This window comes from Giraffa tippelskirchi, chromosome 5 (genome assembly GCF_054371585.1).
Source record: "Giraffa tippelskirchi isolate mGirTip1 chromosome 5, T2T-mGirTip1v1.2.pri, whole genome shotgun sequence".
In the NCBI taxonomy this organism is placed as follows: Eukaryota; Metazoa; Chordata; class Mammalia; order Artiodactyla; family Giraffidae; genus Giraffa; species Giraffa tippelskirchi.
Window position 1 is genome coordinate 19,798,012 of NC_137279.1, and position 26,853 is coordinate 19,824,864.

Below are 26,853 nucleotides of genomic sequence, written 5' to 3' on the forward strand. Positions count from 1 at the left end.
TGCTCAGTCATGTCCAACTCTTTGCGACCCCATGGACTATAGCTTGCCAGGCTCCTCTATCCATGGAATCTCCAAGCAGGAATACTGGAGTGGGTAGCCGTTCCCTTCTCAGGGGATTTCCCAACCCAGGGATGGAACCCAGGTCTCCCGCATTGCAGGTGGATTCTTTACCAGCTGAGCCACCAGGGAAGCCCAAGAATACTGGAGTGGGTAGCCTTTCCCTTCTCCAGGGGATCTTCCCAACCCAGGGACTGAACCCAGGTCTCCCACATTGCAGGCGGATTCTTTACCAGCTAAGCCACCAGGGAAGCCCAAGAATACTGGAGTCAGTAGCCTATCCCTTCTAGAGGGGATCAGTAGCCTATCTCTTCTCGAGGGGATCTTCCCGACCCAGGAATTGAACCAGGCTCTCTTGCATTGCAGGCGGATTCTTGACCAGCTGAACTACCAGGGAAGCCCAGACACTAATTCTTGAGTATCTCCTAAATCATTCCATACCTGGTCCTTGTTTTAGTTCTGACTCACTGCATGTGAATCTACTACAACAGCCTCCAAAGGCTCTCATCTCATCTTGCCTCTTCCCAACTCATCCACCACAGTGTGGCTACAATTAATTTTCTAAAACTCAAATTTCATCTTTCCATATTCAAACTCTTTCAGTGGCCTCCCAGTGTCTAAGCAGAAAGGCTTACTTCAGCTAAACTATGCAGTTTCCTGAGCTTTCAATGTTCCTCTCTCATTTCTTGTCACTGTTGTCTCTGCTCCACCTTCCACCTGAAACAAGGTTAACTCAGAGAGCCTGTGAACTAGATGGAAACGAAATTACATTTTTCTTTTCATTAACTTCTATCTAAAACTTAGCATTTCCTTCAATTATGATGGTAGGGAGCAAACCATAGCATTAGCATTAGCTGTGATTTTTTCACCATAAAAAATCAACAGATTTTCATATCATATTAGCATTGCTGCAGATACTACAAACTATCAATTATATTTATGGTCTGAAATCATGGTAGTTACTAGGTCACTCTAAATCTTGTTATTTAATGTGTAAAATAACAAAGCACATGTTACTCTATGACAAAATTGCTTTTTGTAATTTTAGGTCAAAAATATATACTTCAATGTTGTTGGTTTTACTTATAAATCTGTGTTATGTATTTAAAAACATCATTTTATGAAAGGATAGAAAAGCTTCTTTAGGCTGCCAAAGGAATCACTTGCACAAAAAACTTTTAATAAGAATTCTTTTCCAAACCTGGAGTGTTCTTTTCCATTGTATCTTCCTGCAGGACTGCTATTCTCTCATTAACTTGGTAACTATCACCCTGGCCCTAACTTCTAGACTCTCTCCTCTTCCCTTCCATAGCCCCACAGGCTCTCTGTAAATGTCTAGCTCCTCCTCCTTTAGACAAAGCTCCTTGAACACAGGAAGGTGTCGTTCATTTTTGTATATTCAACACCTGGTTTGGAGTCTGCCACACAGAAGTGAAACCAAATTTTGTTCAATGAATAAATGAATGAATATAAAAATATAAGCAGATCAAATATTTTAGAGTCTTAAAGTCTGGATCTGAATCCTGGCTAACAATTAGTAGATCCGTGACTTGGAGAAAGTCTTCTAATTTTTTTAAACTTCTTTTTCATGTCTGAAATGTGGATAAATCTCCCCTATTTATTGCACTCTTTGTCAAGAGGATTAAATAAGGTAACTGTGAAAGTGCTTTGTCAAGCTGCAAAGGCTACCCAAAATTTAGTTATACTGTGCTAAGGTCATTATTGCTTAAAACCTGTCTCCAGCGAATCCCTCGAATGGCCTGCTATGAAGTGAAAGCTCATGTCCATCCTAGAATTCACACAGTGAAGCCCCAGTATGGTGGTACGGGGAGCTGGAAATTTGGGGAGGGGGTCTCATGATGGGATTAGTGCCTTTAACATTCAGTAAGAAGAGGCATGAGAGAGCTGCTTTCTCTTTCATTCTCTCTCTCATGTAAAGATAAAACAAGAAGCTTGCTGCCTGTGAATCACAAAGAGGGCTCTCACCAGACCCCAACCTTACGGGCACCCTGGTCTTGGACTTCCAACATCCAGAACTGTGAAAACAATAAATTCCTATTCTTTAAGCCACACAGTCCATGATATCTTGTTACACCAGCCACACTAAGACACTGCCCTTTGTTGCAGGGTGTATCCAGAAGCTCTTCCCTAAACATACGGTTCTGTGTACTTCAGGTCTGTGTGCCCTTGTCTCTATTTACTTCTTGCTATTTTGCCCAATGCCCATCCCTCTCTGCTGCCTGGATAGCATATACAGATTCTTCAATACTCAGTCGAAGTGTTAATAACCTCCTCTACACTCCTTTTTTGGGCCTCTCCCTTCTCCCTACACCTTGCACAGTCAGTATATGAGAGTTAACCCATTAGTCTCTAGATAGAAGGCCTATTCTTGACCTCCTCTCATCCATCAGGAATGCGTGTTTGCCTAAGCATAAAATTGGACAAGCAAAAGTGATTAGAAAATATATGAAACAAATCAGTGACACTGTATGCTTTTGGTTATTTGTAAGAACAGCAGAGCTGTAGCCTGTAAGTGTAAATTCTGAATGATGAATCTGTCACAAGTGCTTTAAATATTCGGTTTCATCTCATTATAAATGTAAATACATTCACTCTAGCAAAGCAAGGTGAAGTTCATCTTGCAATGTCTATTGCAACAGTCATATCAGTGCAGAGCACTGTGTTATTGAAAATGTCACCATGAGGAGGCTCGGACAGGAGACCACAGCACCTTTGAATTCCTCCTATCCTCACTGTGTCTGCAAGGAGAACAGGAGTGAGAGTTCTACGCAGACCTCTCATCTCAGAGCGTGACAGTGGAGAACAGAGGCCAGAAGGGTGGCAGTTAGTTCCACACACAATGAGTCAGGCTGACCTTCACAGAGTAGGAGGAGGCAGTGGTTATCTTCCAGGCCCAAGTACAACCCTACAAGTGAACTTCTGACCCTCTGACAGAGCTGGCTTAAGGTTTGCTCAATTTTCAGGAAACAGGACACAGTTTCCAGGAAAGTACAGGGGCATGAAAGGCAATGATATACAGACAATAATTGATTTAGGCCAAAATTTGAGTTTGAGATTTAATGTAAGATCAAGCAGAAGGAAATAAAGTTATCCCCTAACTACACTAGCATAAATGATCTCACTTCCAACTTCATACACAAAGTGCACATTAGGGAAAACTTTCAATTTCCTGCCATCTACCTTTAGATCTATTTCCCCCAGTAACCTGAGAACAAGTTGCCTGATTTGCTTTTGCATTGCCTTGAGTTCTTCAATTCCTAAAAGTCATGAACAAGCTTGCTCTATGATGCCCCATTTAATTTATTAAATATTGCCTTATCTAAACGTCCTCTATAACCTTCTTACCTACGGTTAGGAAGGTGCTCAAGAGCTGCTCCGTGGCAACAGGCTTGATCTCTGTCCGCAGATTAACAAATCTGCCAACCACCAAGGGAGCTCGGCGGAAACCTAGAATCCTGGTTTGGAAGGTTGAACAGAAGAGAAAAATCTTTGGGGATATATTTTATTTTTATTTATTTAAAAAAAATTTAGTATATATATTTTATTGAAGTATATTTGATTTACAATGTTTCAGATGCACAGCAAAGTGGTTTAGTTATACATATATGCATATATTTGGCGATGGAAATGGCAACCCACTCTAGAATTCTTGCCTGGGAAATCCCATGGACAGAGGAGCCTGGCAGGTTACAGTCCATGGGGTTGCAAGAATCAGACACTACTTAGCGACTAAACCAGAATACGCATATATTATTTTTCATATTATTTTCCATTATAGGTTATTACAAGATATTGACTATAGTTCCCTGTGCTATACAGTAAATCTTTGTTGCTTGTTGTATATCTATGGGGATCTATTTTAAACAGTAAGTTTGTTTTTTTGGGTGAGTTGAGCAGCTTATAGGATCTTAGTTCCCTGACTAGGGAATTCCTTAAAGAGAAATCTTAAAAATCACAGTTAATCATATTAGGTGTGTAAAGGTACTGTTGTGTGTTAGTCACTCAGTCGTGTCCAACTCTGCGACCCCATGGACTGTAGCCCATCAGGCTCCTCTGTCCATGGGGATTCTCCAGGCAAGAATACCAGAGTGGGTTGCTATGCCCTTCTCCAAAAGGTACTGTTGATTGCTTGTAAATATTTTTCAGAGGTACATATATTTATGAATTTAATATCGAGATGTAATTTATTGAAGATATATCTGGCAAAATGTGAGCAACTGTTAAACCTAGGGAGTGGGTCTATGGGTTCATTCTAATGTTCTCTCTCTGTTTGTTAGAAATTTTTCATAATAAGATTTTAAAATAAACTTAACAAAGCATTAAAAAAAGATTAGGCCTAAACTCACACACAGCTTCAAATCTTTGCATAAAACAGAATACTGACAGAAAACTATACAAATTAACCTAAAAGGATAAACTCATAGGACAACTTAAATACAGATACATTTTAAGATACTTCTAATGGTCTCAAAGTGCAGCCTTAGGGTTGGGCACCATCATTTTTTTAAAAAAGGAAATTTTCTTGCTAAAAAATACACACTCCCTGAAGAAAAGTTGGAGGGGCAGAATTCGTAATATACAGAAAATTTATGGAAGAAAATTAAAATCATCCATAATTCCACAATCCAGAAATAACTAGTGACAATTTGGCATTTGACCACTTTTTTCAGACATGTATATACAGACACATACTCACTCTTGTGTGTATATACATAATTGAAATTATACCACATGCAATTTTGCCTCCTGCTTTTCACTCATCATTGCATCACGAGCCTTTTCTGACTCTCTTAGAAAGTTGCCTTAAGGTTTCTACAATTACAAATGACTGTGCAATCAATAATCCATTGTTGAGGGCTGCCAACTGACTTTCTATCCTAAACTCATTCTTAGAAAAGCCACAAAAGCAAGGAGATCAACAGATCTATCGAAATACCATAAAAATTGAGAGAACCTTCTGAGGCCAGAGGAGGGGATTAAACTGTAATGTAATGGAGAAATAGCAACTCAAGAGCAGAAAAGTGTAAGAAGCACTGGGTGGGAAAGAAAGTGAGGAAGTATCTTTTCTCCCCACTGACCACTGTCAGACCAAAGAAGAGCATCCATTTAGTGCTGGGAAGCCATATTCAGCGGCACCTGAGCCTGGCTGGGGCAGTTAACAAAAGGGATAGGGGCTGGTCAGAGAATAGCTTTCAGACTTTGAGGGAGGGAAGGGCTTTTAAATACAAGACCCCAAAGCACAGGTCATAAATTGAAACTATTTATTTAATTAATATCCAAAGTAATAATTTCTGTACAAAGACTACTTCACTCCAAGTTAACAAACAGGTGCTGTGCTGTGAAAAGATGAGGAGGTATCTCTGCCAATAATTGGGGGAATAGAAAGGAACAATGAGATACCACTTTACATATATCAGATTAACAAAAATTAGTATGTTGGACAATATGAATTGGTATGGTTATAGGAAAAAGATCTTCAGGCACTGCTGGTGTCCATCAACAGAGAAAAAGGAAGGGGATTAGGGATGAAGAAAATAAGGAAACAAATAAGGTCTTGCAAAGACTGATTCTAATGTGCAGTTAAGTGATGAGTAGGGTTTATCCAACTCTTTCCCACTAGGTCTTAATAGGGGCAGTGAAAATTCATGGCATTATGAATGAACATTCATTTAATTTTCCCTGTCATTAGATGTTTAGGTTGCTTTCAGATTTTCAGTACTGAAAATGCTACTAGCTAAGATCTTGTTATATGTATCTTTGAATTTCTGATTCCCTAAAGTACTTTTTAGAAATATCTTCCTAGAAATGTCTTAGATGTTTGCATAAAAAGGTAGCTATTCATTCAAAGGGTATGAACATGAAGATTTTGGATACATGGTGCCAGAGTTCTTAAAGACTGAACCAATTAACAATGACACAAGCAGCATATGGATGCCAATCTATTCCTGCCAATAAAGTACTATCTTTTTTCTAATCTTTGTCACTTTCAATAGGAGAAAACAGTATCCCATTATTTCACTGGAGTTTTTTTTGGTTGCACTGTGTGGTTTGTGGAATCTTAGTTTCCCGACCAGGGACTGAACCTGAGGCTTCCAAAAGCGTGGCGTCCTAACCGATGGACAACCAGGGAGTTATCTGGATTTTTTTTATTACTGGTAAAGATGAACTCCCCTGTCATATTTATTAGTGATCAATAATTTCTATTCAGCCAACTGTGTTCTTAGACCATTTTCTACTAGCGTTGTAGAGTATGTATAAGATTTTATAAATTTATATATTAAGGCTATTAATGCTTACATTATATATCAGATTCAGGTATTTTCCTCCCAAGTTAGTTTGCTTTTAAATTTTTATGTTTTTTGACATATGAGTTAGTTTTTTAATTTAGCTGAATCTGCTGAGTTTTTTTAAACTGAATTTATTTATTGGCTGTAGTATGCGGGATCCTAGTTCCCTGAACAGGGCTCAAACCCATGCCCTCCTGCAATGGAAGCATGGAGTTGACCACTGGACCACGAGAAAAGTGCCTCTTTTTGATTTTTAAATTATTGCTTTTATACCTAGAAAATCCTTCCTAATCTTAAAAAAAGAAAAAAATTCATCTTTATTTTATTCTAGTTTCCTAATAGAGTCATTAAAAAAATACAGTGAATAATTTCTTTTAAAATCTATCAACATGCCCTGATTAAAGAGCTGATCAAAAGGAGCAAGTGGGACACTAGACAATTCAGTTACAAGAATTCTGACTAATAACCTGCTTAAAAAGTATTAGCTTTCCTCATTCACTTACACATTTAGAATTCACATTTATCCTGGTTATTGAAGCTGTGCATATTTTGTATGAAGGAAAATAATATTTACATTATATGTCATGTTATGTTTCCAGCATATGAGGATAAATGAGTATTACTTAAAAACAAAATCAAAACAAAAAAAAAACCAGGACTGCCAGGCCCAATTAATGACCAGTTCAATTTAGGGATTTGAAGTCAAACTTTGGTTTTCTTCTTGCCATTTTATTTACCCAAATAAAGAGGCACTCATACAAACTTAGTGGAAGCAATCAGTTATCTAAAGTAAGTTAACAAGTCAAAGTTATTAGACTTTTTTTTTTAATTACACTCCTTTGAAAGGAGTCCACAAGTACTTTCCAAGATATTTTTAAAAGTAAATAAAACGAATGTAACCCACTGTGATTACACATACCTGTCCAAATGAAAGGCTGCTACCTCTGCATTGTGTCTATCATAACCAGCATATGGTTCCCCTTCTACCACATAGTCCCGGTTATACCTGCAGAGCGAATGGGAAGCACAGATGTAGACATGAATTACATCAGTACCAGAGGTGACAGTACAAGAGGTGGAATAGAAACTCTGCAAGCCTGATTTTGCTCTAGTAACCTTCTCTGTCAACCCTGAGAACAGTCATGGGTTAGCACGGATCACTAGTAGATGATGTGAAGATGAAGTGGAGAAGAAAACTAGAATTATACATCTACCTCTGCAATCATTCTATGAATAAAACACAGATGTTATTTCTACCCTTCCTAAAGACTTTCAACGTAGCTTAAGTAAAACTATAAGGTACTTTTCTGAACTCTTTGTATCTTCAGCATAGTGCTAAGTCTATGCTGCTGCTAAGTCGCTTCAGTCATGTCTGACTCTGCAACTCCACAGACGGCAGCCCACCAGGCTCCCCCGTCCCTGGGATTCTCCAGGCAAGAACACTGGAGTGGGTTGCCATTTCCTTCTCCAATGCATGAAAGTGAAAAGTGAAAGTGAAGTCGCTCAGTCTTGTTCGACTCTTAGCGACCCCATGGACTGCAGCCTACCAGGCTCCTCCATCCATGGGATTTTCCAGGCAGCTAAGTCTATAGTTGGTACTTAATAAATGTCTACTGAAATGTCTATTAGACTAAACTGAAATAATGAAGGCAAATATATAATTAAAAGGTTTGCTTACCAGAATGGCTATGGTAAGGCTTATTAGAGAAGTTTAAATTTCTTAGGGAAAACAATGGTCCTGATATGCTTCAGGTTTTCTTAAAAAAGTAGGAAAAGGAAAATTTTTTTAAAGTTATCTGAATAACTATTCTCTTTTTAAGTTTATGATGATGCAGTAGAAGGAATACTGGACTGTAGTGAGAGTTAGGTAAAGCTCTGTCATTACCTGCCTGGGTAACCTTGAGTAAAACCCTTCTTTTCTCTGGGTCTTAGATTTCTTATCTATAATATTAGGGGCTGGACCAAAAAGCAAGTTCTAAGATGTCTTTGCGAAGAGCTGACTCATTGGAAAAGACCCTGATGCTGGGAAAGATTAAGGGCAAGAGGAAAAGGGGATGACAGAGGTTGAGATGGTTGGATAGCATCACCGACTCAATGGACATGGATTTGAGCAAACTCCAGGAGACAGTGAAGAACAGGGGAGCCTGGCACACTGCAGTCCATGGGGTTGTAAAGAGTCAGACACGATTTAGTGACTAAACAACAACAACAAAGATGTCTTTCATCTCAAACTCCATTCTGATGATTTTACATCACATGCGTGACATAAATGAAGGATAATGAAAACTGGCATATTTCTTTCTACTAATTATATAAAAAGATACAACTTAAACTTTTTAATGGGAAGAACTGAACACAATTCACCTATGACTTCTATTGTTCATTTGCATTTCCTGAATCAAAAGGAGACCTAGTAGGCTTTACAAGACAGAAATAGGTTGAGAATGATGTGAAGAGGAGCCACTCCACTAAGGTCACTTGGATCTCCAATGTTGAAAAGGCCATAGGGAAGTGGGAAACAGTACTATACAAGGCAGTGACCTTCAACATAAATGACCACGGGATATAAAGTGAAACCATGTTCATAAAACACATTTTCAAGTCAAAGCAATGAAACATTTATGTTAGAAGACAGACATGCCTTAACACCTGGTTGGACACCAGTTTCTTCTTAGCCTGGTCAACATACTCATATGTATTTTTTTGTTTCTGGTGTCAAAGCATCATTTAGGCTGCCTAGGATTACACTTGCTACCTCCAAATTAAAAGTATCAGTTTTTACACAGGACTGCAGCGAAAGCTGACACTATTCAAGCATTTCTCTCTCCACTACAGCTGCAGGTTGACAGGCCTGGAATACTTTATTTCTCAGAACTCCAGCGGAACCACAGAAGACTGTGGTGATATGCAGTCCACTCCTTTCAGTGAAACATTAGAGAACTTTCCAGAACATGGAAAGGCTGTGCAGAGTGAAATGTAAAACCCTAGAAAAATTCAGAAACTTTGGGAGTGGGCTGGAGAAACAGGAAGGGAAGGAAACGGGAAAGGAAGAGGAATCAAAATGAAAGAACTGCACTGGAGTCCAAAGGTCTGAATTCTTAGTTCATGTTTTGGTTTTTGTGAAACATGGAAGTCAGAACCCTGGATCTCACTTTCCCCAGAAGCAAAATGAGTAGTTAGACTAGTTGATCACCAAGGTCCCTTTCAGCACTTCCTATGATCCTTCACTTCTCCCAAGCTCTGGGCCCTTGCCAGCTTGTTCTTTTCCCACCATAACTGCAGTTTTTGCCTATGAAAATCAATATACTTCCAGAAAGGATACAGCTACATTAAAAAACAAAAATCACCAGATGGTCAACACCGAAATCAGATTGATTATATTCTTTGCAGCCAAAGATGGAGAAGCTCTATACAGTCAGCAAAAACAAGACCGGGAGCAGACTGTGGCTCAGATCATGAACTGCTTATTGCCAAATTCAGACTTAAATTGAAGAAAGTAGGGAAAACCACTAGACCATTCAGGTATGACCTAGATCAAATCCCTTATGAGTATACAGTGGAAGTGACAAATAGATTTAAGGGACTAGACCTCATAGACAGAGTGCCTGATGAACTATGGACAGAGGTTCGTGACATTGTACAGGAGACAGGGATCAAGAAAATCCCCATGGAAAAGAAATGCAAAAAAGCAAAATGGCTGTCTGAGGAGGCCTTACAGATAGCTGGGAAGAGAAGAGAAGCGAAAAGCAAAGGAGAAAAGGAAAGATATTCTCATCTGAATGCAGAGTTCCAAAGAATAGCAAGGAGAGATAAGAAAGCCTTCCTCAGCGATCAGTGCAAACAAATAGAGGAAAACTACAGATTGGGAAAGACTAGAGACCTCTTCAAGAAAATTAGAGATACCAAAGGAACATTTCATGCAAAGATAGGCTCGATAAAGGACAGAAATGGTATGGACCTAACAGAAGCAGAAGCTATTAAGAAGAGGTGGCAAGAACACACAGAAGAACTGTACAAAAAAGATCTTCACGACCCAGATAATCACGATGGTGTGATCACTCACCTAGAGCCAGACATCCTGGAATGTGAAGTCAAGTGGGCCTTAGAAAGCATCACTACAAACAAAGCTAGTGGAAGTGATGGAATTCCAGTTGAGCTATTTCAAATCCTCAAAGGTGATGCTGTGAAAGTGCTGCACTCGATATGCCAGCAAATTTGGAAAACTCAGCAGTGGCCACAGGACTGGAAAAGGTCAGTTTTCGTTCCAATCCCAAAGAAAGGCAATGCCAAAGAATGCTCAAACTACCGCACAATTGCACTCATCTCACACGCTAGTAAAGTAATGCTCAAAATTCTCCAAGCCAGGCTTCAGCAATACGTGAACCGTGAACTTCCAGATGTTCAAGCTGGTTTTAGAAAAGGCAGAGGAACCAGAGATCAAATTGCCAATATCCGCTGGATCAACGAAAAAGCAAGCGAGTTCCAGAAAAACATCTATTTCTGCTTTATTGACTATGCCAAAGCCTTTGACTGTGTGGATCACAATAAACTGTGGAAAATTCTGAAAGAGATGGGAATACCAGACCACCTGACCTGTCTCTTGAGAAACCTGTATGCAGGTCAGGAAGCAACAGTTAGAATTGGACATGGAACAACAGACTGGTTCCAAATAGGCAAAGGAGCACGTCAAGGCTGTATATTGTCACCCTGCTTATTTAACTTATATGCAGAGTACATCATGAGAAACGCTGGGCTGGAAGAAACACAAGCTGGAATCAAGATTGCCGGGAGAAATATCAATAACCTCAGATATGCGGATGACACCACCCTTATGGCAGAAAGTGAAGAAGAACTAAAGAGCCTCTTGATGAAGGTGAAGGAGGAGAGTGAAAAAGTTGGCTTAAAGCTCAACGTTCAGAAAACTAAGATCATGACATCTGGTCCCATCACTCCATGGGAAATAGATGGGGAAACAGTGGAAACAGTGTCAGACTTTACTTTTTTGGGCTCCAGAATCACTGCTGATGGTGACTGCAGCCATGAAATTAAAAGACGCTTACTCCTTGGAAGGAAGGTTATGGCCAACCTAGATAGCATGTTTAAAAGCAGAGACATTACTTTGCCAACAAAAGTCCGTCTAGTCAAGGCTATGGTTTTTCCAGTGGTCATGTATGGATGTGAGAGTTGGACGGTGAAGAAAGCTGAGCGCCGCAGAATTGGTGCTTTTGAACTGTGGTGTTGGAGAAGACTCTTGAGAGTCCCTTGGACTGCAAGGAGATCCAATCAATCCATCCTAAAGGAGATCAATCCTGGGTGTTCATTGGAAGGTCTGATGTTGAAGCTGAAGCTCCAATACTTTGGCCACCTCATGCGAAGGGTTGACTCATTGGAAAAGACCCTGATGCTGGGTAGGACTGGGGGCGGGAGGAGAAGGGGACGACAGAGGATGAGATGGTTGGATGGCATCACCGACTTGATGAACATGGGTTTGGGTAGACTCCGGGAGTTGGTGATGGACAGAGAGGCCTGGCGTGCTGCAATTCCTGGGGTCTCAGAGAGTCGGACACGACTGAGCGACTGAACTGAACTGAATGTAAGGCAAAATGTGCAAATAAAGGCATGACTGTATTCCTGTATATTTCATGCACTACACAAAGCTTCCATCTCTGACAGGAGGACTTGGACAACCAGGCTCCAGAAATGCTGAACCACAAGTGGCTGTTAAAGAAAGGTGCATGTCTCAACTCAGCAGGAAGGACTTAGATCCTCCTCTCAACAGAGCGATCCATCTTAAGTCACTGACAGAACAACGAAATTCATACAGTAACTGCTGATAAATCACTCCTATCCTCCTGGTGAAGGACATCAGAATGTGACCAAGGACATTAATTTGCACTTACACTAGGACTCAATAGTCTCAGAGGCCCCTGGGGTCAGAATAGCAATTTGCTGGGTGTTTTCGGACTGAAGTCAATTTCTACAAGCACTTAAGTGTGCACCCACTTTCCCCAGCCAGCGAGTGTGCCAGGTATAATCAGCCCAGGTCAGTGTGTGCAGTGACTAGGGTGCTACCACCCACTGTAGGGGCCTCGACAGCTTGCAGGGGGTGGAGGAGGAACATCCCGGGAGCCGGGCATAGACAAGGGCTATTTGGGAGATGATGGGGGATGAAGGGGCTGCCTTGACGAGAATAAAGAGCTGGGTGTAGAGAGGAGGACCAGGCTGTAAGAGGCTTGGCCATTAGGCTGTGGAGGCTGAGTTTCGTCTGGTGAGTAATGGGAATCCCTGGATGTTTTAAAGCTGGGGAGCACAGTGATAATATGGGTATTTGGGAGAAGAATGAAAGTAGTTTTCAGGATGCTCTGGAAGAGGAAAGTAATGGGAAGGCTACAGTGGTAGTAAGAGATATGAGATAAAGCATCAGTGACTAACGTTAGCTTATGCATTTATCTGCTGCCACTTCCCCTTCTCACCAGTCTGGCCTCCTCCACCCTCCATTTATATTATATCTTGTCTGAACACTGCAGACCTATCTGCAAAGCACCTGAACTAACACTAACGTTGCACATCGTCAGTAATATCTGCCTTCTAACACTACCTGCTGCCCCATCTCACCTTTAATTCCCCAGTGTATAAACAGTGGGTGTGAAGAGGGTATCCTTTTATTTAAACACAAACTGCCTGCAATTCATCTCTTTTTACACTAACTTAATTCTTGTTCTTAGTTTGGTTTCTTTCCATCAGTCTGCTGATGCTGCTGATCTCTCAGGCTACAAATCAAGAGGTCAAGGATCACATTTCAAAAAGAAACTAGCAAATTTTTGAAGACGGATGATCCACGTCATCTCTCTTATAGGAAGACAAACAAACGTGAGAGGCTCGCATGTGTGTGGCAGAACACCAGCTGCTCACACTCGGACAGACCCCAATGCCAGCTCCATTAGTTACCGCAGGGTGACCCTGTCAAGTTACTCTTCCTACGTCTCAGTTTCTGGTTCTGGAAATAAGCACCGTAACTGTCCACAGTTGTGATGAAGGTTAACAGTATTAACATACAAAAGTACTTAGTGTAACAACTGGCAAACGGTGTGCATGCAACAGAAATTAAATTCAAGGTCCACATAACCATGCTTTTTCCACATCTTCCACACACCATACCTCCCAGTTCCAGGCAAATGCAGATCCCGTCCATTTCTGGCATCCCAATATATTAGCTCTCTGCCAGTATAGTATCTACTGATACTTGGGTCATGAAGAGAGCTAAGCCAACTACTCTGGTCACAGTAAGTTTCTGCACATCATCACCCCACGTTTCTTCTCCCATCCCAGCAACAGACCCCAAGTTATGTGTTATAATTCTCTTCAAAGCTCCACTGAGGAATGAAAAAACTGTTTAGTCCACAGATAATTTCAGACCTTACAAATTTTGAGAAAATGCACTGGTAACTAATTCCTGTCAAAAGAACACAGATTACCATCATGTTAACCTATTTCAAATTCATATACACACAGAAAACTTAAAAAATAATTATACTATAGAATTGCCACATAAATTCTCTCTGTAGATCCTTAGAGAAGTCCAAAGGGATCACTGTCTGATAGTATATGAACTAGCCCTTTCTCCAGTTCACATTTGGACTGAGGCAACTAAAATGGCTCAGTTCTCTGCTTAAAACAGGCAAAAGAAACGAGGTATTACTACACACACATCAGAATGACCAAAATCCAAAAGACAGACAACACCAAATGTTAATGAGGATGTGGAATAACAAGAACTCTCACTCATAGCTGATGGGAATGTAAAATGAAACAACTACTTTGGAAGACAGATTGGTAGTTTATTACAAAATTAAACATACTCTCACCATATAGTCCAGCAACTATGCTCCTTGGTATTTACCCAAATGAGCTAAAAACTTACATCTACACAAAAACCTGCACGTGAATGTTTATAGAAGCTTTATTCATAAGTGCCAAAACTTGGAAGCAACCAAGATAACTTTCAGTAGGTGAATGAATAAACAAACCGTGGTACATGTACACAATGGAATATTATTCAGAAAAAAAAAAGAGCCATCAAGCCACAAAAAGACACAGAGGAACCTTAAAAAACCTGGAGAGAAGCTAATCTGAAAAGGTTACAAAAGGTATCTCTCCAGCTATATGACATTCTGGAAAAAGCAAAACCATGGAGACACTAAAGAGATTAGTGGTTGCCAGGGATTCAGTGGGAGGAAGGGAAGAATGAATAGATAGAACACAGGGGACTCTGAGGTCAGGGAAGCTGTCCTTTATGATGGTGTAACGGTGAATACCTGTCATTATAAGTTTATTAAAACTCACAGAATATACAGCACAAAGAGTGAACTTTAACATAAACTATAGACTTTGGTTAATTAATATTGGCTTATCAACTGTAACAAAAGTACTAATTTGATGGAAGACGTTCATTATAGGAGAGACTGGGGAGGAGGAGGAAGGGCATACATAGGAACTCTCTATACTTTCCCCTCAATTTTTCTGCAAACCTAAAATTAGTAAAATAAAGTAAAATAAAATAAAGCCTATTAATTAAAACAAAACCAAAGCTCAAGTGAAAGAATCATAGCTTTAGCACTAAAAAGGACTTCAGTTACCCATCCAAAACTCACTCCAACTCTGGGTAACTCCTACTCCACGGCATTTCTGACATGTGGTTATCTGGTCTCTAACTGTACACTTACGGTGACAAATTGCTTATTTCCTAACCAATTCATTTTGTATCTCTAACATTTGGCACATAGTACTTGATAAATTTAGAAATCAAGGAGAGCTCTCACTGTAAAATGTTCAATCTAGTATGGAACCAAAACACATTCCTGCAAGTTTCCCTTACTCAAAGAATCATGGAACATTAAGAGCTAGAAAAGACTTCAGAGACCTTTGAGTCTCTCCCTCCCATTTTACTGAAGAGAATAGCAGGAGAGGGAGATGAGCACTCAAACAATTCCAGGTTAGAACCAAACAGCACAGATAACTTCCAAGATGAAGACTTACCGCTTAGGTTTGAAGACAACTTTCTGTCCTCCTTCAAGTATCAGTAAGGCTTTCAGTTGTGTCCCTTTATAACCCACATCAGCTTTAATGATTTTCTTGGTGGCCATGGCATGCAAGATTGCTCCCAGCTCTGGTGTCTCTTCAGGGTACACTTCCCGGGGAACCACCCACTGGGCTGCAATCTCCCAGGGAGACTGCAAGGTGTGGTCCAGCTTGGGCACCAGCTCCACCCGCAAGCCCGCCATCATTCGGTGAAAGGCCCTCTGGTCCTCCCGGTTGGCAGCTGATGTATCTAAGTTGTCAATCAGGAAAACTTTGGTGAAGATAAAGATGACAAGGAGAATTGCTAACAGCACGACTCGCTGCTTTAGCTTCATGTTGACCTCTTTTCCTTCTCCCCGACCACTCTCACTTATCAAGGAGAGCAGGTGGTGATGGTCAGCAAGGAGACTCCATGATTATACACACTGGTCCATCTCTTCACTGAGGCGCCTCCCACAATTCCTGCAAGCCCAAGTATAAAGCACAGTTCATTCAGAAATTCTGTCCTTCCACCCCTGAATCCTTTGCAAGCCTCAAATAGATTGCTCACCCTTTCAGCTGGACTAATCCTACGTCTGAGAAGACCCAATAATTTAGAATGAACTGGTCCAAGGAAGGATGTAACAGCTATGAACTAGGTACACTGAAAATTTTAAAGCAAATACTCCTGTTTTAATAGGGTGCAGAGCCATTCCAGAGCCATTTGGATGGCCACCAATTCTTAGAAACCAAAACGATGAGAAAAAGCACAAAAAAGTTAAACACTAAGATATGCATAACTCTTTAACTTTCATTTTACCTTTCAAAACCCATAAATGACTTTTGATTATCCAAAACCACCAGTATTTGGTAACTTTCCGGTTACTGTCTCCAAATACAAGTATTATGACATATTATAAGACAGGAACTCTTAAAAAATGCCAAAGAGGGTACTGCTGCTGCTGCTGCTAAGTCGCTTCAGTAATGTCCAACTCCATGCGACCCCGTAGACAGCAGCCCACCAGGCTCCTCTGTCTCTGGGATTCTCCAGGCAAGAATACTGGAGTGGGTTGCCATTTCCTTCTCCACCAAAGAGGGTACAGAGGACAGTAATAACTCCCTCTCTGAATTCAAATATCCAGCAAGCCTAAACATGTAGTATCTGCTGCTCATATACTGAAATACAACACCCAGACATGTATCTCTACTCATCAGTCTTCTACGAATTATTTTTCAAAATTAAAAACCCTGTAAAATATGGATAATCAAATCTGGATAAATTAAGCAAAGGAAAAACATATCCCTATACCATCTGGCTATTAGAAGAACATGACCAGCAATTTAATGAAACCTGGTACTATAGCAACGTGACTAAATCTGGACTGGTCAGGCACAAAACAAAGATACTTATGCTACAGACCTACAGAAGTGGTTCCTGTGTGGGGCCCACCACACTGGTCAGTTCTCAAGCTGAAAGATTCCAAATACATTTTTTTGCCAAGGTGTCAAGAACATAAAATTCAATCTCATTTGCATGCTGACAGGCTGCTTTCCACTCCAGAGGGCCCTTTAAAAACACGCACAAGCTTGCTCTGCGATATGCCTACAGGCAGCACTGCGCTGGGCTAAGGCAAAGATGACAAGAAGATAACAGGGTGTTGCTTCACTCTCCAATTCATTTAACAACTCAAACTATTAATTGAAGAAATAAAACCAATACAAAAGATGGAGCAAATGATTCAGGCTGAGCCACTCCCAGCCAAACCGGAGACAGCTCCCCTATTAACAGCTGGAAGCACATCCCAAAACAGTCTACTAGAGCAGCAGTGTGTTCTAAGGGCAGCGCCTTGCTGAGAGCTTGCTGACATGCAGTTTATTCTTGGTGATTAACCACTCCCATTTCATTTTCAGGAAGACGGCAAAGTGAGAGTCAAATTCAAATTCTAATTATCTCCAGCCACCTGTTCCGTTGCATCATCATCTCCCAGGGAGTACATAACACTATTAGCTGAAACACAAGCAATTCAAGTGTATCCAAAATGTAATTGTGATGGTATCAAATTTGGTGTAAAACTCAGTAAAATAGTTCCCTAGGATTACTGATAACAGCGATGCTAGTAGGACAGATTTCAGAGATTTTTGCTAGTCCTAACATGACCCAAACCACAAAAATTCTTCAGTTATTTGTTCAACAGTACAGATCTCTGGCTGCAGTGGTAAAATGTAATGTGGAAATCTCACTGTGTTGGCAATCTTTTCCTTAGCCCCTACAGCTGCAACTACCTCCAGCTGAGGTGCTCTTCTGGCATAAAGGGGTCAGTTGAACAGCCTTTCATGTCCTACACAACCCTCCTCAGGACGAAAGTCTGGTTAGCCCGAGAACTTCTAATGATGCTGCTCATTACATTTAGAATGAAGAAATTCCTCCCTCGTGCTATATAAACATATCATATCTAAACATTTAGCACAAAAGCTGGGGACAGTGAGGGGTTTTGTTTTTTTTTAAATCACCAATGCGATGAGAAGTTTGAGTAGCTCCCAAATTCAAACAAAACAAACCGAGCCTGTGTGCTTTTAAGTTCTGAAATCTCATTACCTTTTGATGGGCCCCAGAAGAACGCACTCATCAGTTCCGGGCTGCAAATACTTCATCCACTCAACTAAGAAATCCCTATTAAGTGACTGAAAGGTTCAACTGTTACCTCACTTCACTATTTATCTCTGCAGATTAGTTGTGAGGGTAGGTTTGAAGAAGGGGCCGAACAAGTTTTCACGTTTGTGATTAGTCACCACATCCTGGTAGAACAAGTAAGACTGCAATTTGGCCCTGCTCTCAACAACTGCCTGGCATGTCCACAGCCACTGACTGCATTTAGTGAGGGCACCTTTTATGGAATCCCTGAAAGAACAGCCTGTTGGACCTGCAGGTCTTCCAATCCAGAATAGATAATGCAGCAAAATCATTTTTCTAATCACACACCATTTGTGAGTTCCATAAATCCCTTAGCAAAGCAATGATGGCGTCGGCCAGTCTATGTTGCTAGGCACCACTCTCTTCCCTCATGTGTCAGCTTCCGCCAAAACAGAATAGGAACTTGGTCCTCTACGTGTCATTGTTCACTGGAGCGCTCTCAAAATTCCTCTTGCTCTTATCATTTCTTCCCCTCTTCTCCTGTTTAAAGCCTAATCTAGCTTTCAAGGGCCATCTTCAAAGCCATTTCTGGTACCTCCTTACTATAGTAACCTCTCTTGTCTTTGGGCCAGTACTTAACTACATTCTGCCGTATCCAGTGTCTTCTTGTAGATGGTTCTTAATTCCCCTCTCAGAATTCTGACTCCTTACAGATCTTAGCTACTTTTGCACTCCCTACAGTACATAGCATAGTAAGGGCAGATGCCTTTTTCCCCTTAAACCAAACAAACCACTGCAAATGAGGCTTTGCAAGTATCTCGAGACTCTGCTGTTAATTTCCTTCGGTACTACATTCGGTGATCAAATGAATGTGTATCACCTGGCACCTTAACTTGGCTATCTTTAATCAGCTATGCATTTTTAGGCAATATACTTCTCTGCTGACACTATTCAATTTAGTTGGTAGTTTTGGAGGATAGTTTTTTTCTGAGTAAATATTGACAGCTCAGAAAGAGGTTTTCCTTTGGTTGGAAAGCTGCTACTCCTTCAGCCTACAGGGCAAGCACAAAGATATTCAAGAAATTGACAATATAGAGTTTTTAGTGGAATTTCTACAGAAAGCTTGTGAGTCTGCAAGACTCCTTTCCAGGAAAATGTATTAGATACACAATATAGAATGATTCCATCCTCCAATGATGGTAGACTCCTTTACTCTTTACAGTGATGCCCCCCTCTCCTGTATCCTTAAGAGGGGAGGGTACCCAAGACAGAGCTTCCATACTGTATTATCTTCTTTAAAAACGGTAGCATACTATATACTCTGCAAACTGGGTTTCTAAGAGGATCCTCCATTTCAGATACTAAGGAAATGAAAGCAAGATCACTGAGTATATTTCAAATTATTCATGAAAACTTCTCCTGCATTCTCAGGAGTCTGCCTGCTCTATTTCATGCCTGCACCGCCTCATATAAATGCCTCCAACAGTGTAACACTGTCCAGTTATATTATGGTCATTTATTTTAATGTTTCTGTTATGCGGAAGAGAGCCTACCTCAAAGAACAAATAGACTCAAGGTAATAATATAACACAAAAAATGTTCAATATAAAAAAGGCAGGGCTAATGGTGATCTTCACACTAAAGGCTGGCATAAATTCCCAGACTGGAGTTCTGGAAGACAGACGTTTATAAGGAATCTTCACACTGAAGCCTGGTTTCACTCTCGGCTCTATCAGCGAAATGAGGCTTGATATGGAAGTTGATATGTCATTCTTCTCTCTTTCTCTTACACACATACACACATTCCCACACATACAGCAAGTGTTTTATAAGGATAAACTTATGACTACATTGTAAATTGTTTTGGGAGAAGAAATAGAGGTTTTACAGAAAAAAGTGAAGTCATAGTATAAAGACTAGATCCCTCTGTTCAAGAATCTGACTGATGTCTGGAGGAGCATATACAGAAATACACACTGGTGCAAAGATCTGTAAGCCACTGCGTGATAAAATTCAATGTATGTGACTGCTGAGGAACATGAAAAGACCTGGCCCCAACACTTACTACCTTATCAGGGGCTCCCACAAGCCATCAGCAAGGTTCCAAACCTCATTAGTAGCTGTGCCACCTTGAATCTCCCTCTAATCAAGAGACCTCACCCTACTTCACCTGAGGTCACAGAGAAGAGATCCCAACTTCTGTTCAAAGCAACTAAAAACAAAGACTTCAGTAATACTTGTTTCTTGTGTTTTCAATTCAATGATCAAATCAAGTTCTTACCACATGAAGGGAATGCAAGACATTTTGTGAGTGTCAGGTACCAGAAGGAAAACATTCAGTATGAACTTTTCACGCAGATAGTGATTAACAAAGAAAATGATGAAGGGGGTAGGATTTATTATACACCTAGTGTATTATCATATTTACTCACACTTTCTCCTTGCCCTTCATCCTGAGTGGAAATCACAAGGACAATTTCACAAACTTCTTCTTTGGTCATTGCTGGTTTCAGTAAACCTCTGAAGGTTTGGTAAGCGTAAGAGGTAAGACCTGAATTTAATTATGAGTTTTCGGGTGACTGTCTACAAAGACAGAAACCAACAATTCTTCCCATCAAGAAGTGGAATCTATTTTTCCTTCCCTAGAATACGGACTGGCTTTGTAACTTGCCTTGATCACAGAATGCTGTGGAAGTGGCCAAGTGCTAGGTGTCTTAAGAGACCTAGCAGCTTCCATTTGGGACCAAGCTACTATGTAAAGCGGCTCAGGCTAGACTACTGAATGATGAGAGGCCTGGTCAGCCCCTAGTTATTCCAGCCACCCCAGCTGAGAGCCAGATACATAAGTGAAGCCATTTAGGGCATTCCAGTTTCAGCTGAGGTCTCAGCTAAATACAGCCATCCATGTGACTCCAGCCAATATCATGTGTGCAGAAGAACCAATCAGCTGGGCCCAGTTGATCTGCCTAAGGATGAGAATTAGATCATTTAGTCTTAAGCCACTATATCTGGGGGTAATTTGTAAACCTAACATTTTCATGTCTATTCTGTCCATATCAACTATATGGGATATATTAATTAACCATTTAAGTACAAATAAAAATTGGATTAATAAATAAAGTCTCTTAAAGGTAACGAAAGAAAAAAAAGCATCTCAAATGCATCATTTACTAAAGTCCATTTATACACTTTAGAGCAATTAAGGCTAACCCCACACACTCACAGAACTATACACACCCAGGTTATAAATTCTAACCTTTAAACTCCAGTCAAAGCATAAATCTTAGCAAAAATTATAACCCTTTAGTACCAAAATAAAATAAAAACGCATATTTCCACCTTGGGGCAAGTCTGATATACTGCGCTTTTGTTTTTTCAATTGGTAGTGACCTTAGAGCACTTTGCTACATTATTATTAGCTGCCTCCTAGAAATAAATGCAGTCTTTCCTGATGGTTAGTGACAATTCTTATAAGTAAAATAAAGGGCATTCAGAAATCTTTCCACTTAGCATTGTGAGCCTCTAGCCTAAGAAGTCTGGAGAAGGCAATGGCACCCCACTCCAGTACTCTTGCCTGGAAAATCCCATGGACGGAGGAGGAGCCTGGTAGGCTGCAGTCCATGGGGTCGATAAGAGTCAGACACGACTAAGCAACTTCACTTTCACTTTTCCCTTTCACACACTGGAGAAGGAAATGGCAACCCACTCCAGTATTCTTGCCTGGAAAATCCCAGGGACAGCGGGGCCTGGTGGGCTGCCGTCTATGGGGTCGCACAGAGTCGGACACGACTGAAGCAACTTAGCAGCAGCAGCAGCCTAAGAAGTCAAAACCTCTAATACTAAGTGGTATCAAGTGTTCACTACTTAAATAAATCTCTATATCCTCAGAAAACCAGCCCACTCCTGTGCTGCCACCACCGCCTACAGCAGCATAATATTCTTCTTTTTCATCTTCAATTGGGAGTCTTCAACTGAAACAAAACCTAGCAACAAATAATATCATTAATCAGTATCTACATATAGTTGTCCTTTTCACTTAAATAGGTTCTTAATTTACTTTCTTTCTGCTAACCTCCTTGGGCCTCCATTTCCTTATATGAAAAATGAAATAAAAATACTATTACCTGACTCACAGAACTGTTAAAAATGAATGGTACTACCAGGGTGTATTGTGCTAAAACTAGTGCTCGGACAACCCCTAGTAGTTGCTTGTTGGTCATTATTACCATATCAAAAACCCAAAGATGACTTCCTAAGAAGAAAGAATGGCAAAGAAAATAATCCTCATTGGTCATGCTGTCTTCTGGGTTTACACAGTCAGAGGCTGAATACATATGTTGCATTACCAAGAGTTCTAGTAACCTTGTATTTCTGAACCAGACTTCTCTAAATTTGAGGAGCAGGTATTGTCAGAGTGGATGCCATGAAGCGGAAGACCAGGAGGTGATGTCACTAAGGTCGCCGACCTTAGACCAATGTCTTTCTCTTGTTTACAAAGTTCAATTCTACCACATTCGATGTGAGTGAAACAGATGGGAAGCAGGAACTTTTTCTATTTCACGAAAATGGCTGAATAGAATGCCCTTCACAATGTCCTTCAGTTTGGAAGATTAAATCTGTGTTTTAAAGCTGACAGCTTTGCATGTCCTAGAGCAGACATGAAATTAAAAGACACCTACTCCTTGGAAGGAAAGCTACGACAAACCTAGATAGCACATTAAAAAGTAGAGATATCACTTTGCTGACAAAGGTCCATACAGTCAAAGCTACAGCTTTTCTAGTCACGTATGGCTATGAGAGTTGGACCATAAAGAAGGCTGAGCAGTGAAGAACTGATGCTTTTGAACTGTGGTGCTGGAAAAGACTCTTGAGAGTCCCTTGGACAGCAAGGAGATCAAACCAGTCAATCCTAAAGAAAATCACCCCTGAACATTCATCGGAAGGACTGATGCTGAAGCTCCAATACTTTGGCCACCTGATACGAAGAGCTGACTCACTGGAAAAGACCCTGAGGCTGGGAAAGACTGAAGGCAATAGAAGAGTGTGGAAGAGGCTGAGACGGTTAGATAGCATCACCAACTCAATGGACATAAGTTTGAGCAGGTTCTGGGAGTTGGTGATAGACAGGGAAGCCTGGCATGCTGCAGTCCATGGTGTTACAAAGCGTCGGACATGACTGACAGACTGAACAATAAAGCTTTTAAGATAAGCCCTGGAGTAACTTAAGTTATGGGTATAGAAAATCGAACTTCTACACAGTCCAAGTCGGTTCAAGTGTTATATATTCCTCACTGTTTTCACTTCTACTTAAATATTTATTCACATATATAAACTTGTGTTATGTGAAAACCTCTAACAGTTCCCTGTGAAGAAAGGAACTAAAATGATCACTGGACATTAATGAAGTATAAGGTAGCCTTTCTTCCTGGGTGTGAGAGTAAAAAATGAAACAGGCAACAGAGTGTTTGCTCCCTCATTGAAAAAATTCAATTCCTGCAACCTGTCCCATTCCTCTAATGATTTTTCTTGAAAAGTGGAAAGAAAAAATTTTCAGCTCATACTGCTAGTGAGATTTGTTCTAAAAAACCAACATAGGCAGTGTTCACTGATCTAGAAACTCTGTGGAAATGCCTAAGAATTTGCATTGTTTCAAATGAGCCAGGTATAATGAACTTTCCTAAGTTCTAGGTATTTCACTGCTCAATTATCAGATCTAACAATCATTTAAGGCTATATAGAATGTAATTACTATATACTGTAGAAATACAGAATTTCATATAATAAAAAAATTTACTTCATATTTTCATGTTTTCTGTCTTTACTGTTCTTGAAAAGGTATGTAAACTTCATTCAACAGTAAAAAGCTGAATGTATCAAAAAGTAGGTAAACTTTATTGAGCAGTAACACCTCACACTTTTAACCTTATGTTCTAGGGTCAGTCAAGCTGACAGGCTACAGATCACTTTAGAAATAGGAACCCCAAGCAGGTCTGTGCTGAATTATGGCTGAGTGGCTCCCGGCATGATCCCTTGTTATATATGAATATAAATACACAGGCACACATACATACGCACATATATTTTTTGGCAGCCTGTCTCCTCTACTGTGAATTCCTCAAGGACAGGGGATATTTTACTTTCTTTGTAGTTAGAAGTAAGCTAGCACAGTTCAGGAGACATGAGATAAACACTTATTGAATAAAAGGAGTGAAGAGTGAGGAAGGCAGAGATCTTCATGGGTTTAAGAATTTCTTCAGCTCTTTAGTTTAAAAGTGACCTCTTTTTTAACCAATATAGGGAAACTAAGTCCTGTAATGAATTCAAATATACATACAGTAAAAATGTTGAAATATCAAATATTAATACCAATTTTATACACTCAATTTTAAACTGCTGCCTTCTACATACCTTGCTTCCACCATTCACGGCCAAGCTGGTGTCTGGTGATGGTTGGGACTGGGAGTAAAGATGATTTGGAAATGCTAAGAGGAAGACTGGAGGTGGTCCAAGACATTGTCCAAGAATGACACAAGACAGGGCTGGAACCAAGCTTTCAAGTGTTATTGGCAATACTTTCTGAAATGAGAACCAACACTGATATTTCCATATCACTTTCTTTTTTCTATAGAAGGAACTACAGGGACATAAATGCACCTGGATAGAGTGCAAATTCACTATCTAAACCAACGATAAGAAACAAGAGAACAAAAGGTCTTTGGGCAGCCAAAATCATGGTCACAAAGTTCATCCACTAATAAAGAAAAGCCAGGCAGACCCTCACTAAGCTCACTTAGCTGTTTTACATTCAATTTCAGGAAGCAGAGTTATCTGGGTTGCTCCTCCACAGAAGATTAGAAGCTGCAAAAAATTTTAAAAAGGGCAGCAGGGACACTAACAGCAGCAAAAAGATACTTTTTCACCTCTGAAAGAAGAGACAGACTGGCTACTGAAAGCAAATTCAAGAATTCAAAAAGCGGAAGGGGCAAACAACCTACATATGTCAATCACCTCGGAGCCCTGCAGGATTTACTGTCTGTAATCATAATCTCAAATCAACAAAGGTTAAACTACATTGTTTAAAAAGCAAATGAAACATAAAATACACTGTAAAAAATTCTGCACAAAGAGTATAGCCAAAAAAGGATTTTTGCACACAATAGCCTATTCCCACGCTGGTATATATCGATACATAAAGCAGAGAGTCAGCATTTAAGAGCAAAGAATGATGAAATGATAGACTTCACTGTCTCACCCTGTACTTGGTTCTGTTCCACATTCTTAATTTCATATTCCTTGACCTCCTTTCAAAATGTACCCAAATTAACACCATTCCCTCCACAGGGTAGTTACCTTGCCAGAAAGTAGACTCCCAAACACACACTCCCAAGCTCAGTGTCCTTTTCTGCATCAGCCTTCATTTCATATCTCGTACTGGTATGACACATACACCCCCGAGATCGACCAGGTCCAGAGCTGGGCCTTCCCTCTCCTGATTCTGAATATGAACAACAAAATCACAAGTGAAAGCTTTGTATTACATTCTCTCCTAGATGGCTCTAGCAGTCACGCTGACGTTACAAGGTGGTCAAAAGCTGGTTTCAGTTGCAAAGTAAGGTCTTCTGTTTAGTACCCGAGGTCTGTGCCAATGAATTCGTCAGTCCTTGAGGGTTACAGAGGCAGTTTAAGGAAGGAAAAGAGGGAGAGATTTATAGGTGTGGGATGACAAGCACTTCAGGGAAGGATAAATGCCCTCTCCCATCCCCAAACGAAGGACGAGAAGATGGACAGCCAGGGTCAGTGATACTGGCACGGTCAACACCAAGAACTCGAGTTCTTCTACTAGTGCAAAAATAGTGTCTACCAGACCAACTGCTAGGTGAGCTGAGTCAGAGCAGGCTGCAGGAGCAAGTCTATGAAGATGCACCCAGGCTGCTGGTGGCGAGAACACCACCCAATCACACAATCAGATCTCAGGGCAGCTCCAGCAAGTAACACCCTTTACAGATACCCATCTCAACTGAACTATTTTCAGCAGGAATCCAAAACAATTTTCTTGGTTTGTTTTTTTTTTCTTGTAAAGAGGAACTAAACAATTTAATATCTACACAAGGATATGTCCTCCTCCCTCATACTGTTTTCCGTTCATTTATTCAACTACCAAATATTTACTCCACACCTACTATTCACTATACACTGTTAGGTACAAAAAACAAAGCACATCAATCATTATCACTACAACACTAAACTGTAGTTCTTCATTGTAACTGTGCTTCCACCCAGGTGGCTCAATGGTAAAGAATCCACCTGCCAAAGCAGGAGACCATGGTTCGATCCCTGGGTCGGGAAGATTCCCTGGAGAAGGAAACAGCAACTCACTCCAGTACTTTTGCCTGGAAAATCCCATGGACAGAGGAGCCTGTTAAGCTATAGTCCAAAGAGTTGCAAAAGAGTCAGACATGACTTAGCAACTAAACACATTGTAACCGTGCTTCTCAGCCCCATACTACCTGGCACTTAGTCCCAGAGAGGCCTGACATCAGCTTCAAAAGACAGTCTCCTTTTTACTGTTTCCAACTGTGGCCAGAGAATACAAAGAACAGCCTCTTAATTCTATAAAGAGATTGAAGCAATTGCCAAGAGACAACCACTGTGGCTGCTATTTTTAAAAGTTATCAATTCAAGAGTTGAAGCATCTGGCTCCAGGGTTTACGCCATTAAAATGATGGTCACACAAAGTGAAGGAAGCTGAAGACTGCCCTGTGAGTAGAAGAAACAGAAAATTTCATTTAGAAATTCAAA

At 40.5% G+C, this 26,853-nt stretch overlaps 1 protein-coding gene across 50 annotated transcripts in view; it reads right to left on the reverse strand.

Annotated features, from left to right (window-relative positions):
- The window catches only part of FAM20B (FAM20B glycosaminoglycan xylosylkinase), a 45,190-nt gene that overhangs the window by 16,397 nt on the left and 1,940 nt on the right, over positions 1–26,853 (reverse strand). For 13 of the 50 annotated variants that reach the window (XR_014052399.1, XR_014052395.1, XR_014052396.1 and 10 more), the window contains exons 2-7: positions 26,562–26,811; positions 25,405–25,549; positions 24,463–24,630; positions 15,402–15,905; positions 7,285–7,371; positions 3,424–3,533 (exon numbers count right to left, since the gene is read on the reverse strand). Coding sequence is in view for 25 of the 50 variants with exons in the window: in XM_081485951.1 (XP_081342077.1) it covers positions 3,424–3,533; positions 7,285–7,371; positions 15,402–15,778 (574 nt within the window). In the remaining 25 variants the exon portion in view is untranslated. Of the gene's footprint in view, positions 1–3,423; positions 3,534–7,284; positions 7,372–15,401; positions 15,906–18,018; positions 20,622–24,462; positions 24,631–25,404; positions 25,550–26,561; positions 26,812–26,853 lie in introns of those variants that run through there. The other 37 variants (XR_014052406.1, XR_014052402.1, XR_014052403.1 and 34 more) reach the window with 11 other exon arrangements.